Source organism: Chironomus tepperi, unplaced genomic scaffold (assembly GCF_022539635.2).
Source record: "Chironomus tepperi strain 1889 unplaced genomic scaffold, CSIRO-AGI_Ctep_v1 contig_298, whole genome shotgun sequence".
Lineage (NCBI taxonomy): Eukaryota > Metazoa > Arthropoda > Insecta > Diptera > Chironomidae > Chironomus > Chironomus tepperi.
The window spans coordinates 3558911-3575463 of NW_027226420.1; the positions used below are offsets into that span (position 1 = coordinate 3558911).

Consider the following 16553-nt stretch of genomic DNA (forward strand, 5'->3'; position numbering starts at 1 on the left):
CCCGTGTTCCGACACACAGGTCGTGTTCCGACACACAGGCTGTGTTCTGACCCACAGTTCGTGTTCCGACACACAGGTCGTGTTCCGACACACAGATAATGTTTCGACTCACAGGTTATGTCATGCCACATAGATCGTGTCTCGGCACAAAGGTTGCTCACCCCTGTCCAACTCAGTACATCCTTGGCATACAAAACACGAAAAATGCTCCATTGCACAAAATTTTTATTGTTATTGAGATGACACGATGATTATGAATGTTGTTATGGAAATAATAACTAAATTAAACATTATCAGGAAGTAGTGGAAGTACATTGCCTTTTATATTCATAATTTTTGATGGAATTTTGACATGATGAGAATTTAATATTATTCTGGATAAATGAGGATGAATTGTTGGATGACTTTGTGATATTTTATGTATTATTGGAAATATGTGGTGTAAGTAATGTCAAAATATTATGGAAGTTCCATAGAAATGTTTAGAATTGCTTCATTTAGATGCTTTAAATCAAGAGCTTTCCCGGAACATTGAGCTCAATTTTGACAAACAGCAATCAATGTAGGGACTTAAAGGCTTAATATGAGCTTTTCTGATCAATTTTATCAGAAATTAAGCTTTACAGGAACCGAATCATCATTTATCCACCAAATGTACTTAATTTCTGTGCAAAACCTTTCAATTAAAAATTAACGGACTTTTCTAATTCAAATTTCAACGATAAAATTGAGTAAGCATAGTTCCAAGCCCTTTTTGTGTACAATTGCTGCAAAATAAATCAAAATTGTTAGAATTAATTAATTTAATCAAATTTGATGTTAATTATGAAGCGGATATCATTTAACAGCAATAATCTGAGGTCAATGCAAGCTTGGAATTCACACAATCAACGATTTAAGGAGATTGAGGTATGTTTTTAATTAAATTTGTGGAAATTATTCAAATTCAAATTTATTTCAATCAAAGTTGGCAATTGACATACGACAATCAGCAAAAGCCCAACGAAAAGCATCTACCATAGGCAGTAAGTCAGCAATGGCCGAAGACAGCTGATTGTCAACTTTAATTCCAATTATTAAGAGCTTCAATACCATTTTATCAACATCCAGTTGGATCAATAACTAGTCGAACTACGTAAGTACTGAATAATTATGATCTGTGGATTAACGGCGTCTATAAATTCTTAAAACCAAACTGAACATAATTTCTGTCAAGAAAAACATAAGAACATAGTAAGCTCCATACTTATAATACCAAATAAAGCCTTTTTCACTTCCATTTACACTTTAATCCCAAAGAAAAAGACTCATATACAGCCTGAAAGCAGAAAAAATGTTCTAGTTGTAGGTGTAAATGACTAAAGCAAGCAAGAAAGCACATTTAATTCCTTCTTATTCTTCCATTCCTTTTTCTGTCAATTTTTACGTGATACCAAGGAGCAAATTGAAATTACGTGTTATGAATGCTTTTATGATGGATATTCCAAACTCAGACCTGTAATGGAATGAGAAAAAAAACTAAAAGAAAATAATAAGAAGTTAAGATAGGAAAGGAAGTTCATATTCTGTCAAGGAATCAGATGAGAATGACATTACTTAGCTGTAATGCTGATGTTTACACAAAAATAAATGATTTTTTCTCACTTGATTCCTTGCTAGAAAGTGATGACAAATAAGAAAATGTAAAATTAAGCATCAACAGTCATTGAAGATTGACTTTTTGTACTCAGTAAAGCCATTGACAATGTTTTCAAGCGAAATAAAATCTTCATTGGAAATCAAAACATTGTAAATTGGGACAACAACATGTCAAGGAGAATCACTAGAATTAAATTCCGGTTCCGATGTGCTTTTCCTTTAGTTCTATCGAAATAGAAAATTGAAAATGTCCTTATTGCTATATACTGACTATTCTCTGTCTAGGGTAGGAAATTGATAATGTTTGTGTTGTCGTTATGATGCTACCTTTAAGTTTAATGATGCTCGTTATGCTTTAAAGAGAATTGGGTTGAAGATTGCTGTAGTTTAGATTAAATTTAAGATGTTGCTACGTAACGAATGGTATTTTGAAGCAAAGTAGCTTTAAGATCAAGGGGTGTCAAACTATGAATATGATTTTATGAAAAGGGGTGTCAAACTATGAATGATGGAATTCTACTGGAAGGGAGTTCAACTATTAATAAAGTTTCACGATAAGGGGTGTCAAACTATGAATTCTACAATTTCACTGAAAAGGGTGTCAAACTATGAATAATACAATTTCACTGAAAAACAAATCAAAATATGAATACAATTCTACAAAAAGGAATGTCAAACTATGAATTCAGTTTTACGATGAAGGGAATTCAACTATGAAAATAATTTCACTAAAAGGGGTATCAAACTATGAATAAAATTTCACGATAAGGGGTGTTCGACTATGAATTTTACAATTTCACTGAAAGGTGAGTCCAATTATGGATACAATTTCACGATGAGTGGTATTCAGTAAAAGGGGTGCCAAACTATGAATACAATTTCACCATAAGGGGTGTTCAACTATGAATAATACAATTTTTATACAATTTCTAGTCTAAATACTCAAAACCACTCAAACAATCCAATTTGATTCTTTATTAAAAATTCATTAACTGTTCAGCAACATCCCAAAAAATTCCTCATGCATAACAAAAATTGAAATTAAGAAAAAAATCACACAAAAATATCACAGATGAATACATAATGCGAAAACATTTTGCAAAATGCTGCATAGTGAGAGAGACACAGTCAAGCAGAAGATTTTATGACAATATTTAAAATTACTAAACAGCATAAGAGATGCTTCATACAGTCTTAGACTATCAACAAGAATGAGAGATATTTTCTTATATCCAAAACCATGCGGATGTACATGTACATTCATTTAAACCACATCGTGTATCGTTTTTGTTTGTATAGTAAGTAAATACAATTAGTGTACGAAGTAGAATACAGCATAAAACAATGAAATGCTGCTTGAGCAAATGGATATGTGAGTTGGTGGAGGTTGAAGATTAGTTTGTAGTTTTCAAGATTATAAGGTGCTTTGGGAGATTATTAGGGATTATTAAGGTAGGATGTATGGTGAAGATAAAGCAGCTTTTTGAGATTTGAAGGATAACGGCTTGTTGAAATTTGAAAAATAACGGTTTTTTGAGATTTGAAAAATTACGGATTTTAAAAATTTGAAAAATAACGACTTTTTGAGATTTGAAAACATAACGACATTTTGAGATTTGAAAAATAACGACTTTTTGAAATTTGAAAAATAACGACTTTTTGAAATTTGAAAGATAACGGCTTGAAAAATAACGGCTTTTTGAGATTTAAAAAATAAAGGTTGTACTAAAGCTAAAGTACGACTTTCCGGCAACAGCAACCCCTAACCTTCTCATAACGAAGATGTAAAAGACACCGTAGGAAGCAGCAGTAGCAAAAAAAGGAAGAGATTAAAATTTAATTTACTTGTGCTTACTTTCTTTACACAAACATATGTACAATTTATATTCCCCTTTGTTGCTCACTTCTGCGACATTATGAAGTTCCTCTCATTACTATTATTATCATCGTCATCATGATCACTACTGCTGTAGTATGTAGTCATACCAATTAATCTCTTAGATTGCAACCATGTGCTTTATAGCGTATTAAAACAGCAAACGACATACAGCATGATATATGCTTTTTGTCAACGAAGGAAATTGGGAATTTATCATTCGAAAAAAACTTTTGCCACGTTTTGATTTTTTTATTATTATTGAAATTAAAAAAGTTTTAATCATATGAGAATTCTTGTCGTAATTTTTCGTGTATTAAGCAGCTTTTAATGAGCATACGCGTTATACTCGACAACTTTTTAATTATTTTTATTATGTGTGTGCATTTTAATGAATGATTTATGACATTCCAGTTACTAAATGAAAAAGGCAATCAGTTCCATGTTAAGTGCATTTGAGGAAATTGAAGGGAAAATTCAGTAATATTGTAGACCCCTTCCCATCTCAAACCCCCTAATATTGTAGACCCCTTCCTATCTCAAACCTCCTAATATTGTAGACCCCTTCCCATCTCAAACCTCCTAATATTGTATACCCCTTCTCATCAAAAACCTCAGAATATTGTAGACCCCTTCCCATCTCAAAGCTCCTAATATTGTAGACCCCTTCCCATCTCAAAGCTCCTAATATTGTAGACCCCTTCCCATCTCAAAGCTCCTAATATTGTAGACCCCTTCCCATCTCAAACTCCCTAATATTGTAGACCCCTTTCAATCTTAAACCCCTTTATATTGTAGACCCCTCTCTACCTATACGTTACGTAATATCTGAATGTTCCTCTACCCATGAATTCATAAACATTCTACAACAATCAGGCAAAATAAGGCAATTTAAAAAAAATAAATACTTTTAAAAATCAACATAAATATTTAAATATAAACGATCTATTAAAACCATTTTAATTATTAAGTACTTGCCTACTTGAGTAAGCATACACATCATTATAATACTTGTTTTCCTACTTTTTGACAAAAAAAAAAAGTTAATTGAAACTGATTAAATTTTTTTTTGAATGTAAATAATTAATTGTTGTTTGATTTGCTTTTAAACGAGAAGAAACTGCTTGAAGCTTTTAATTATGCGTTATTTAAACAAAATGAGAAATATTGAGGTGGTGGTTTTTGAGGTTAAGGCGCTTTGGATTTTGATATAGGAATGGAAATGATGATTGTTTGAAGATTTTTGACATTTATTTGATGGAAGTATTAATTCGAAGAATTGAATAATTTTTGAAAATTTTTCAATTTTTAACGGTTTTTTAAAATTCAAATTTTTACCTATTTAGGAAAAATTAATTTTTAACGGATATAAAAATTTTGAATTTTTAACGGAAATTTAAATTTCAAAATTTTTTAACGGAAATTTGAAATTCAAAATTTTTAACGGAAATTTAAAATTCAAAATTTTTTTGAAATTTTTTCAAAAGAAAAAGCAAATTTCCAAAAAGTACTAAGTCACATTCTACATGTCAAACTGCCAATCCATCCCTAACCCCAAAATTCTCAGAAATCAGCTACTCAAAAAGTATTTAAAAAGAGATTTTTGATGTTTTCAACCAAATTTAAATTTTCCATTAACAGCACCAAAAAAAAGGCACAAAAAAGTGATTCTAATTGAGTTATGCTCCAAAAATATCTATAACACATTCAGTCTTGCTAAGCATGTATGTCATTTCCATCACATTAATGTGTAATACCCTCAACATTTGAGTTTATTCAACTCACGTTTGTTGTGTATTTGGATGTGAACATACACGTACATATTTTGTACAAAAAATATTCTGTTTTGTGTATATTTATGTTAATGTTTACTGTATGTTAATAGCATATGGGAGTCTCTCCTTTTTGTGTTCCTACTACGGTTAATGGGAAATGTTATTAAATTTTAATCAATTTTTGTCATTTCAAGGCTGTTTTTGGAGTGAAATAAGGAGGAAGTGACTTTGGTTTGTAGCTTTAAATTGGATGCATTTAGGAAGCTGTTCATGAAGGCAACAGATGGAGGAGCAGAGGGCGGCTGTTAAGGAGGGAAGTTAAGGAATTGAGGGGTGAGGCCCAGATGGGATGAATGGGGAAGGGCTGTAATGGGATTAGGGGAGAGGGGAAGGGCTGGACGTTAGTGAATGGATGAATAGGGAGGGTAGAAGGGGTGGACGACGGAAGGGTAGTGCAGGGACGGAGGAGGACAGTAGTGAAGGGATAAAGGTAGGAAGGTATAGAAACGAATGGGCATGAGAGGCTAGTGAAGAGATGACTCGGGGAAGGGTACAGAAGTTGTAGACGGGGAAGGGTACAGAAGTTGTAGACGGGGAAGGGTAGTGCAGGGACGGAAAGGGGGGGTAGTGAATAGTTAACCCCTGAAGTGGTGGTATATGGAGGAAAGAGGGTAGTGAAAGGATTGAGATGAATAGAGTAGTGAAGGGATGAAGGGAGAAGAGGGCAGTTGAGGAATGGAGAGATGGGTAGTAAAGGGATGTGGGTTGGGGTGCTGTTTGACAGAATTCTTCAATTTGCACCCCTATTTGCTCCATACTTTCCTCCTTGAGAACCCTTTGGTTGAAAGTTTAGAATATCTATATTCAATAGGAATCGAACCCTGAATCGAACACATCAATCCTTTGAAATTATGACTTAAAATTCTTATCAGTCCACCTTGTCAGTAGATTTAAAAGAGCTTTGTTTTACATTTGCATAATTGAGTACTTAAAGTTGAGTTTCGAACATAAGGGAACGTTCGTGAATTACGGAATGTAGCTCAGATTGGTGGAAGGGATTGGGTCATAATTCATGATTTTATTAAAAAGCGTTTAGCAGGGTTATGTGGGGCAGGCGAGTTAGTCCGACATTTCCGAATATTTTCCTAGCACTCCACTCTTTTCATCCATCAACCTAGAACATTTGATCCTTCCTCAAATGAACTATTTTATGTCAATCGAGTAATGCAACTCAAACATCATTAAAATGCAGTAGTAAACAGTAAAATAAGCTTTATATATATAAATTTTTAAATAAATTTCATTATTCATGCTGAAAATAACTTTATTTTTCCAACAAACTCCTGTAAATCATCAAAAGCATTTTTCCAGTGCATTTTTTTAAAAATATATAAATCCTCTTAAAACTTTCCCATAAAATTGAAAATATCTGTTAATGTACTGCAAAAAAAAGGGGGAGATGGAGGAGGATGGGACATGAAATCATAAAAGCACGATTAAAATTTCAGATTTTATGGAATGCAGTAGATTACATCATTTCCTTTCATTTATTGCATATTTATGTACAGAACAACAACAATAATAATATTCAGTTGCCATCCATTCGTGCTCTCTCCTGACATTTGTTTAAACAATATTGGTAGCCCCATAGCGTTGCATATGACTTACCCACAATCATGTAACTGCCAGCAAATAATGCACGATATTTGTGCGATCTCACAAGCATAGCACATGATTCGAGCATATTTTTATGGATATTTGGATTTGTTTCAGCTTGCATGATTGTTTTGATGACATCAAGGGGTGCAATAAGAACCCATGATAGGATACTTGCCGTCATGATAGCCACTGATGTTAGTATCTCTTCTCCTTTTATAGCTAATATACTATATTGCTGCTTGTGCTGCTGCTCTTGTGATTGCATTCTAATCGTCCTAACGAATGTAATTCTATTACTGGCTTCATACATATAATCGTATGCGACAGCATATATAGCATATGGAAAACAATCTCGAAATATCATCGGCACTAATCCTCTATAAAGTCCATAAAGTCCCTCATGTTGAAAGATATATCTCATGCAATTCCATGAACGTCCTATATAGCCTAATGTTTGTAAACGAATTTTAACAACTTCTATTGGACAACTGAGTAAGGCTTGAGTTAATCCAGCGCTACTGCCTGATATCAACATGTGAATTTTTAGAAGCTTTTGCCTTTGTATATCCGATGTGCATCTATGAGTAGAATATAGTAAGTTATATTATGGATATGATGATAATGACGGTAATGATTGTGATGATGCTTGGATAAAGAATGGAAAGGAAATTAATTTGCAGTTGGAATCTATTTTTAGTTCACAGTTGGTAGGTGGTGGTGGTTGCTGTGCATGCAGTATGTCTATTATTGTATGTCGTACTGTGATTTTATTAATGAAATTCTTGGTAAAATATTTTAAATGAAAACATTAATTTTTTTTTGTTGTTGTTTTTGTAGAATTTTAAAGTTAAAAGGTGGGGATGTGGGTTAATTTGAGAATTTGGAGCGCTGAATATTTGATGGAAGTAGTTGGAATATTTTTGTATAATTGCTCAATTCATATTTTAAATTTAAATTGCGGAAAGGTTATGATAATAATTAAATTTTGTAACTTTTTTTTAGCTTTATAATGAAGCTTTGTGAGGTTTCTACCTATAAAGAAGAGGAAAAGGCATTGTTTGAGGCCTCAACCCTCAAATCAGGGGCGTAGCCAGGCAATTTTTCTAGCGACTTCCCTACTGACCGACCGGCCGTTTTTTTATGATTTAAAAAAAAAAAAAAACAAAAAAAAAAAAATTATTAAAAAAAAGGTTACAAAATTAAATGTTTTCTAATTCTCAGAGGGGGAAGAGGGCTCGTGCCCCCAATGGCCCGTTCTGGCTATGCCCCTGCCACATATCTTGAACGGCTTCTAGGGAATGGAAGGTAGAAGGGGGCGTGACAGGTGGCTGGAGTGCTAGAAATTCAGTTTGCACGAAAACTTTGTTGGCATCGAAATTCTGTGATGGATGAATGGAAGCCCCTCGTCCCCCTATATACCCAGGGAGGGTGGCTGTAGGTTGGGTTAAAAAGTCGATTTTTTCGGGCTACGTAATAAATGAACACAGACTCTAATTTGGATTGGATAAAATTTGTTAGCATGGAAAGCTTGTGACGAAAGAATTGGAACTTCTCTAAACCCCAAAAACCAAGAAAGGAGAGATGGGGTCGAAAATTCGATTTTTCACGTTGCTTTATAAGTTAGCGGACCCCAAGAAGGGGGAGGGGTGTTTAATTTTTGAAAGCTTCTATTTGACTTGCTCTGTCTATTTGTTGCCATATAAATTTCAATTTTAGCCAAATTAATGTCTATACCCCACCAAGCTAAAGCTCCTCAATTGCCATGACAAATGACATCTAACTAAAATTCAATTGTTAAGTTATGAAAAAATGCGCTTAATTTAATGAGAATTATAGAAAAAAATTCTCTTCATAATGCTTATTCCACCGCCTTTCTGCACTTTATTGTGCCATATATTCATCCTCACCTGCTTTGAAATACTCTATGGAAACAGTGAAATTGAATGTGAATAATGAATGAAATGTTAAAAAGCGAGAAAATTGAAGAAAAGAAAAGAAAAGAAGAAAAAAATATGAAAATTAAATTGTTTTAGGTGCAATTTATATATTTTCATCATCATACCTCATCACATTCCCATAGAGTGCAAAGACAAGTGCATTTATTGTTCCATTTGTTAACAGGGGAAAATAGAAGCCTTTATAGAAGCCATTCAAACCATTATTTCGAATAATTATGTTATACATTGTTGTTGATATTCCTAGCAATGAATAAATGTTATTTTTTTTTGTTCGTTTTTTCACAATGTTGTAGAATAAATAGCATTAATTTCACATTTTGTGAATTGTTCGAGGGAAAATAAATATTAAATTTAATCGATTGTAGAGTTGGGATTTGAATATTTTTGGATATGAAATTGAAATTTTCAAATTTTCCAATATTTAAGCTTATAAAACTATTTTTCAGTTTTAAATTTCAAATTCTTAAATTTTCATTTTTTTGAATTTTAAAACATTTATATTTTTTTTCAATTTTGAAACCTGAAATTTTAAGTTTTTTTAAACTTTTTTCAATTTTAAAACTTAATTTTTGAATTTCAAATTTTCAAATCTTCCGAAATTTTTAAATTTTCAAAGTTTTTAAACTTTTAAATCTTCAAAATTTCTAAATTTCTGAATTTTCAAATTTTTAAATCTTCAAAATTTCTAAATTTCTAAATTTTCAAATTTTTAAATCTTCAAAATTTCTAAATTTCTAAATTTTCAAACTTTTAAATCTTCAAAATTTCTAATTTTTCGAATTTTTAAATCTTCAAAAATTCTAAATTTCTAAATTTTCAAATTCTTAAATCTTCAAAATTTCTAAATTTTCAAATTTTCAAATTTTCAAATTTTCAAATTTTCAAATTTTCAAATTTTCAAATTTTCAAATTTTCAAATTTTCAAATTTTCAAATTTTCAAATTTTCAAATTTTCAAATTTTCAAATTTTCAAATTTTCAAATTTTCAAATTTTCAAATTTTCAAATTTTCAAATTTTCAAATTTTCAAACCCCAACCCTGTTCGATTAAAAAAAGGTATAATAGTAATAGAGGAGTAGAGAACATAACATTAAGCAATTATGACAATTAGCAACTTACATTTCATTCGATAGAATGAGTTTCAAAGGTAATTAATGATAATGATATTAAAGGCAATTCTGTCTCTTTTTTTCCTCTCATTTACAACAAACGAGTTGTAAAGTTTGGATAATTAACTGTGGAACTTTTTTAAAATGATATTAAATAGTTGTCCTTTTTCTATTAATAATTATAATTTTTTTGGGATTCAATTTGTGAAATTTTTATATTTAATTAAATGGTATATATGCTAAACAAGTACTACAGATGATAAGCACATCCACAAATCGGCATAAAACATTGAAATTAATGATTTTTAGGAAATTCTCTTTTGTGACATAAAATAACTTAATGAATTGCAATCTCTTTGTGATATTTGAATATAGTTTGTATCTACAAAGATGAATTGCTTTGTACCTTTATTTAAATGAATGTTCATTTATTTCAGGAATGAATTTAAGTCTATTATAAATGAAATTTCTAAGAAATTATATCAAATCAGATCTTTGAAAATGTAATGAAATTTTAGAGAGAATTAAGTATTTTTGGACAGAGTTGGGAAGGGGTGTGACCATGATGGGGTTTGGGGGTTGACTTCCTGACCCCTCCAAACCCAAGTGCTCTCTTTTGATACGCCCCTGGGCTCCAATGTAAAGGATTCGCAATTGACGTCCAAATCTCAGTAGAAATTTGACTTCATGGAGTCGATACTGCAAAATAATGTCGATCAGGGTATCACAAACCATAGTGGAGGCGCTTTTTTGGACTATTAATGTCCGGATACCCAATTAGGGGTGTATTCTGAGAGGGACTGCGGATCAACCCTTGCCCTCCTTTTGGAAACAGTTCGATTTCGAGAAAATAAATCCCAAAATTTTGGCATTCCATTCACAGTAGTCCTTCCAACCCTGTTTCTATAATCTATTTTACAAAAACTTTTCAAAAGCATTGAGCCCATTGAACATTTTCAAAATATATTTCCAATATCAAAATATATTTAATAATACTCATTCAATTGAAATAAGCAGCTTTTGAATAGATTTTATATTTAAACTATTTTAATCCATTTGAAAATTTTCTATAAAATTTAAACTAAAGAAGTTATGTTTTAATAAGTTTATATGAACTTTATGATTGTATTCATGAAAAAAACTTGAATGGAAGAGCTTTTTGAACTTGCTTATTTGAGGTTTTTAATGCTTCTCGGTATGAAGTCATACAAAAAAGTTTTAAAATTAGGCTAGATGCATCTGATGCAATATCAATTGTGACTCTGAATAGAATAAGTTAGTTAAATGGTTCAAAATTCGGAATCAGACGGGCTTGACTATGGAACTGTGTTGGATATAAGCGGCAAAATTCAGGCAAAATAACACAAACTGGTTAATCAATCAAAATTCCGGCACCAAGCCGGCGTGACTCAGACTTGGTTTCAAATTTAATGCCAATTTGAATCAAGACCCAAGTATCTAGTACCCATCTAGTATACTTAAAGCCAAGTGGCAGCCACTTGGCGAAAACAACTGGATTTGCCAAGTGGCTTCCATTTGGCTTTAAGTATACTGCCACCTCGTCGCCGTGTTGGCAACATTTCAATATGTGCCGATAGGGAGTGTTACGCTGAATTTGATATCGGAATTTGAATCAATTACCGACTTCCAGGGTCGGGACTATTTACTGCTCATGTCTGACCTGTTTGAATGAAGAGAGCTTTGATGAGGACTCGATAACAGAATGGATAACAGTCGAAATTGGAGGTATTTTAAGGACCAATCCACAAAATGATAAATCTCCTATAATCAATACCGAGATCGAGACTGAGACCTTGATTGAGATCGAGACAGCTACGGAGACTACAAGAGAATTGTTCGAAGCCTTAGTCCTGATAAATAACGAGTCCGAGCCTAAGAAGCTTCAGTTTAAATCTCGATAACCCCTTAAATTCTTAATTAATGCTATCTCTGACTCCACAATCAAGTCATTGTGCAAATAATTGCCTTTCCAAAGCTTCCCTCAATTTCAAAAACTCAATCTAACTTCAAAACCAAAAATCTCACACTTTTATAATGCTGCGGTTCCTTTAGAAACCAGTCACACATTGATACACAAAACAATACAAAAGCCTACAAAAAGGGTACGAAAAAATTGAAGTAGAATGAAAAGCACGTCATCATCATCAACATCATCGTAGAGTGTGGAAATGGAAGAATCATGCTTTTGATGAAAACGACCTGACATTACCAATGATGAAGCATGTATGGCTGCCTGTTTTTTTTTAAATACATTGTGGGTTTACATTGAGTAAAAAAAAATTTTGTGAATGGCTTGATGAAAAGGAGCTGGAGGAAGTATAGATTCGAGCATATGTTAGGATACGGAAACTTTTTAATTAACTTACTTGTTTTATAGACTTGTTGCCATGTCTATTCAGGAAAAAAAAGTCAAAGAGAAAAAAGAATAACTATGAAATGTTGAGACATGATTCATGAGAAAAAAAAAGTTTTAGTTTTTGATATATTGAGTGGCCAATTTTTTTTATTTCTAAGCCTGAATGTAGATCCTTTATTCTTTTTTGTTGATAAATATGAGTTTGGTTTCATTGAAACTGTGTTGTGTTGTACACTGTTATGGATTGTGATAGTTTAGCTGTGCTGGATCTGGTTTATTGTTGGAAATTGGATCAACTTAGTCATATTGTTTCACTGTGATATGTTGAGTGGTAATTAAGTGGTCTATCAGGCTTTATATTGCGACTCAAGGCTTCATTTGACAGCCATTCGTAAGCCATATGAATAACACAACCCAGTTAATCAAAATGCGACACCAGACCGACGTGACTCTGAAATTGTGTCGGATTAAAACCGAGTTCAAAGCGAATCCAGCACCAGGTTAGAGTCACTCCAACCTGGAGCCAGATTTTTGATCGATTTATCAATTTGTGCAATTTTGTCTGACTTGGTTCTACTAAAACCGTCACCAAGTCAGAGTCACGTCGTCCTAGAGATATCCTTTGGTCAATTCAAGCCACATTGAATCCATTTGGATTACATATAGATTGCTATACCTGATAGATCACTCCTGACTGATACTCTATCTTCCAACTTCTACTCTTAGCTCTCAGCTAGAGTTACAAGTTGGTCTAACTCTAATTTTTGATTGATTAACACATTTATAGCATATTGGTGCGACTAGCAATAGCGGAAAAGCATCCAAATCCAAAATTTCCCTGGGATCGAACCCGGGTCGTTAGAATGTTAGGCTGACACCCTAACCACTACACCAATGCTGTTTTTTCGCTGTCATTAATCATATCGACCATTTTCCATACACCATGTCCGAGTCAACTTTGTGCTCTATGTCAAACTCAAACTGTGGTCAAGCTAAGCGCCACAATGTAAACTTTTCAATAATTGCAATCAACCCATAAATCAGACACCAGTTTAATCACATTATGACAGATTAATTGAGTGTCAAACTTTACACGAATTGTTTTATGCTGCCCACTATTGATTAAATGTTCTGAACTTTCTAACAATTAAACCATGGAACATGGCTAGAAGGTATTTTATTAAAAATTAATTCATTCAATGTATTCAATAAAAAGTTTAGTGCTGTTTTACATGAAATGTGGGTTAAAAATTTACATTTAGACCAAATGTCAAGATAACATATATGCCAAATTTGAATTTAGTTGAGATTGAAGAGCTTCTAAGAAATATTAGCTAGAAAGTCAAATAATTAAGCAACAACAACAGGAACTTTAATTTTGAAAGAAAATCCAAATTTTCCTTAAAATTTCTTCAAATTAAGCTTTAAAAAATCATAAAAAACCATCCAAAAACTTGAAAATTAGTCAAAAACTCAAGTCAACCTTAATTTACTTCTTTTAAACTTCCCCTAAAAATTTATTCAGGTACAATACTTAACATATTTTCAAAAGCATCCTTTTCATACCTTTATCGTGTCCATGGGATGCCCAACAATAACAGCACACGCTCCTAAAAAGTTTGTTTTAGAAAAAAAATGAAGAGAAAATTTAACTTTTGCAATAATTCTGTTTCACAACCTATCCATTCTATGAATATTAATTTTCATTAAATATATAAATTTTTTTAACAAATGAGAGAAAATGAATTAAAAAAAAGTAAGAGAATGAAAACTTTTCATGTCTGATGTACGAGAAAAACTTTCTCCTTCTTTTCATAATCAAGAAGAACTTTGTGCCTTTAACTTCTTCAAAAAGTCTTTCATTTTATGCCTTTATGTGAACCTTGTAAGTACTTAGGAAGGAAAATACGATGGTGAAAGGCTAGAAGATGGATTGGATGAACTGAGAAGTCAATTTTGCATATTTAAAAAAAAATACGAGAAAGTTTTCTTTTCGCTCTTTTCCCCTCGCTCATCATTCAATTCACTCTTTTGCAAAATCGTTTTGTATTTTGCGCTTTAATTTTAGTTTTATTGTTTGAGATTTTCAAATTTTTTGTTGTTGGGAGAAAATTTTGAATCAATTTTTGAACCGCCTTCTTAAAGAAAGATTGAATATTGTTGCGTGCTCCGCTCTAAAGTGTCAATTACCACAAACAGCTTCACAAAATAAGTTTTTTGTGAAGAGTAATGGAGCCTTAAAAATGCGATGTGGGAAGTCCATGAAAAAACGGACTAATACGCTTAATTCTTGCTTGCTCCGCTCTAAAGTTTCATTTTTCACAAAAATAATTTCAAATTAAGCCTCCCGTGAAGAATAATGAAGCCTTGGAAATGCGATGTGAGAAGTCCATGAAAAAACGGACTAATACACTTAATTCTTGCTTGCTCCGCTCTTAAGTTTCAAATTCCAAAAACAGCATCACAAATTAAGCTTCTAGTGAAGAGAAATTAAGCCCTAAAAATGCGATGTGGAAGATCCATGAAAAAACTGACTAATCCATTGTCAATGAAGTAAAATTCAAAACTTAACCAAAGCGTTGCCTCAAAATCTCTTCAAAAATTTCAATATTTACTCATTCAATACAAGGAAGTGCGAGAAGAAATTTTAAACATCATAACAAGTTTATGTTTTCATCCAACTTTTCCTTTCTCATTTTCATCGAGAGTTTTTTCATTGCATTATTATTTTTTTTCATCATCTCATACCACCAACATATCCAGCTAAAAAATCGCAATATACAAGTTTCATTGTATCAGACGCAATAATAGCAAACGAGAGTGGCGAAATAACAGTTATTAAAATCGATTTTTTTCCCCGACCCGACCACACTTTTTGCTGTATTTATTTATTTTTTCACATAATACACACAGTCGATGTTGGCTTGCTGCTTGCAACCACTCTTATTGTTTACTCTTTTCAAATGACACAAAAGAAGGAAGAAAATAATTTTTTATTGCACTTAAAATGATTTTTGCTATTAAACTGCACTTGAAGATGTAAGAGAAGAATTATTTTTAGCAGGATTTATTAAGAGATGAGTTTTGAGAGACTTATTTTGGATTTTTGTATTAAATAGAGAGGTGAATAGTTATTATGGGAGTATTGGAGTAGGGGTGAAGCTCCTCATTTAGGGGTACGAAGGTTTTATACAAGTGATTCACTACTAAAGAGTATGATGGCCAAGTGGTGGGTTAAGACAGTACTAAGTTCACAAGTAAGAGGTACGAAACTTTCACTTAAGGGGTACGAAGCTCACACAAAAGGGGTACGAAGCTCAAATTCAATAGGGTATGAAGCTCACATTCAAAAGAATACGAAGCTCACTTTCAAAAGGGTACGAAGCTCCCATTCAAAAAGGTACGAAGCTCCCATTCAAAAGGGTACGAAGCTTACATTCAAAGGGGTACGAAGCTCACAATCAAAGGGGTATGAAGCTCTCATTCAAATGGGTACGGAACTCACATTCAAAGAAGCACGAAGCTCACATTCAAAGGGGTACGAAGCTCACATTCAAAGGGATACGAAGCATACATTCAAAAGAGTACAAAGCTCATAATCAAGGGGTTCAAATCTCTCAAGGAAAGAGTACGAAGTTCACATTAAAGGGGCATTAAGTTCACCGGTAAGGGATACGAATTTCTCATTCAAGGGGTACGAAGCTTTCAAATAAGGGGTACGAAGCTCTCATTCTATGGGGTACGAAGCTCTTATTCAAAGGGTATGAAGCTAATAGCTTAAAAAGGTCAGTGAACTAATCAGTACATTCCCAAAAAATGCGCTTTATGTCACTTATGGTGCCAAAAAATACCGTACTCGTTTTTTGTTTGTTTGAGAATAAAAAATTTGATAAAAATACAGCAAAAGATGAATTGAGCGGAAGAAATAAAAATAGAAGAAAGAGAGAGAGAGAGACTAAAGCTACATTTTCGTTACATTTGCAGTCAGATGTTTTTCAGTTGCATTGTACACAACACTATTTTACTCGATTTTTTGATTTATTTTTCATTCATGTAGTCACGAAATAGATTTTTTCTTCTCTCTCACGATGCACATGGTGCATGTAAGTGAATCTTTATTCATTTTATAGTACTTTACTATCGAAAGTATACAAATTTTAT

General features: G+C 32.6%; 1 protein-coding gene across 1 annotated transcript; it reads right to left on the minus strand.

Moving 5' to 3' along the window:
* Positions 1-6877: 6877 nt before the first annotated feature.
* On the minus strand, positions 6878-15183 carry LOC139092346 (solute carrier family 25 member 45). The gene is made up of 6 exons (XM_070642695.1): positions 15141-15183; positions 13959-14002; positions 12403-12427; positions 9011-9146; positions 8856-8870; positions 6878-7526 (listed from the first exon to the last, which is right to left on the minus strand). Exons 1-6 carry the CDS (start codon positions 15181-15183, stop codon positions 6878-6880), a joined length of 912 nt encoding a protein of 303 aa, XP_070498796.1.
* Between the last annotated feature and the right edge of the window lie 1370 nt (positions 15184-16553).

Excerpts from the sequence above, each read along its gene's own strand:
- LOC139092346 (XM_070642695.1), bottom strand. The coding sequence starts at position 15,183 with ATGAAACTTGTATATTGCGATTTTTTAGCTGGATATGTTGGTG. Across the intron at positions 14,003-15,140 it reads TTTAGCTGGATATGTTGGTG|GAGCGTGTGCTGTTATTGTT; the intron begins GTATGAGATGAT and ends CAAACTTTTTAG. Across the intron at positions 9,147-12,402 it reads GCAACAAGTCTATAAAACAA|GAATATCAACAACAATGTAT; the intron begins GTAAGTTAATTA and ends ATTCATTGCTAG.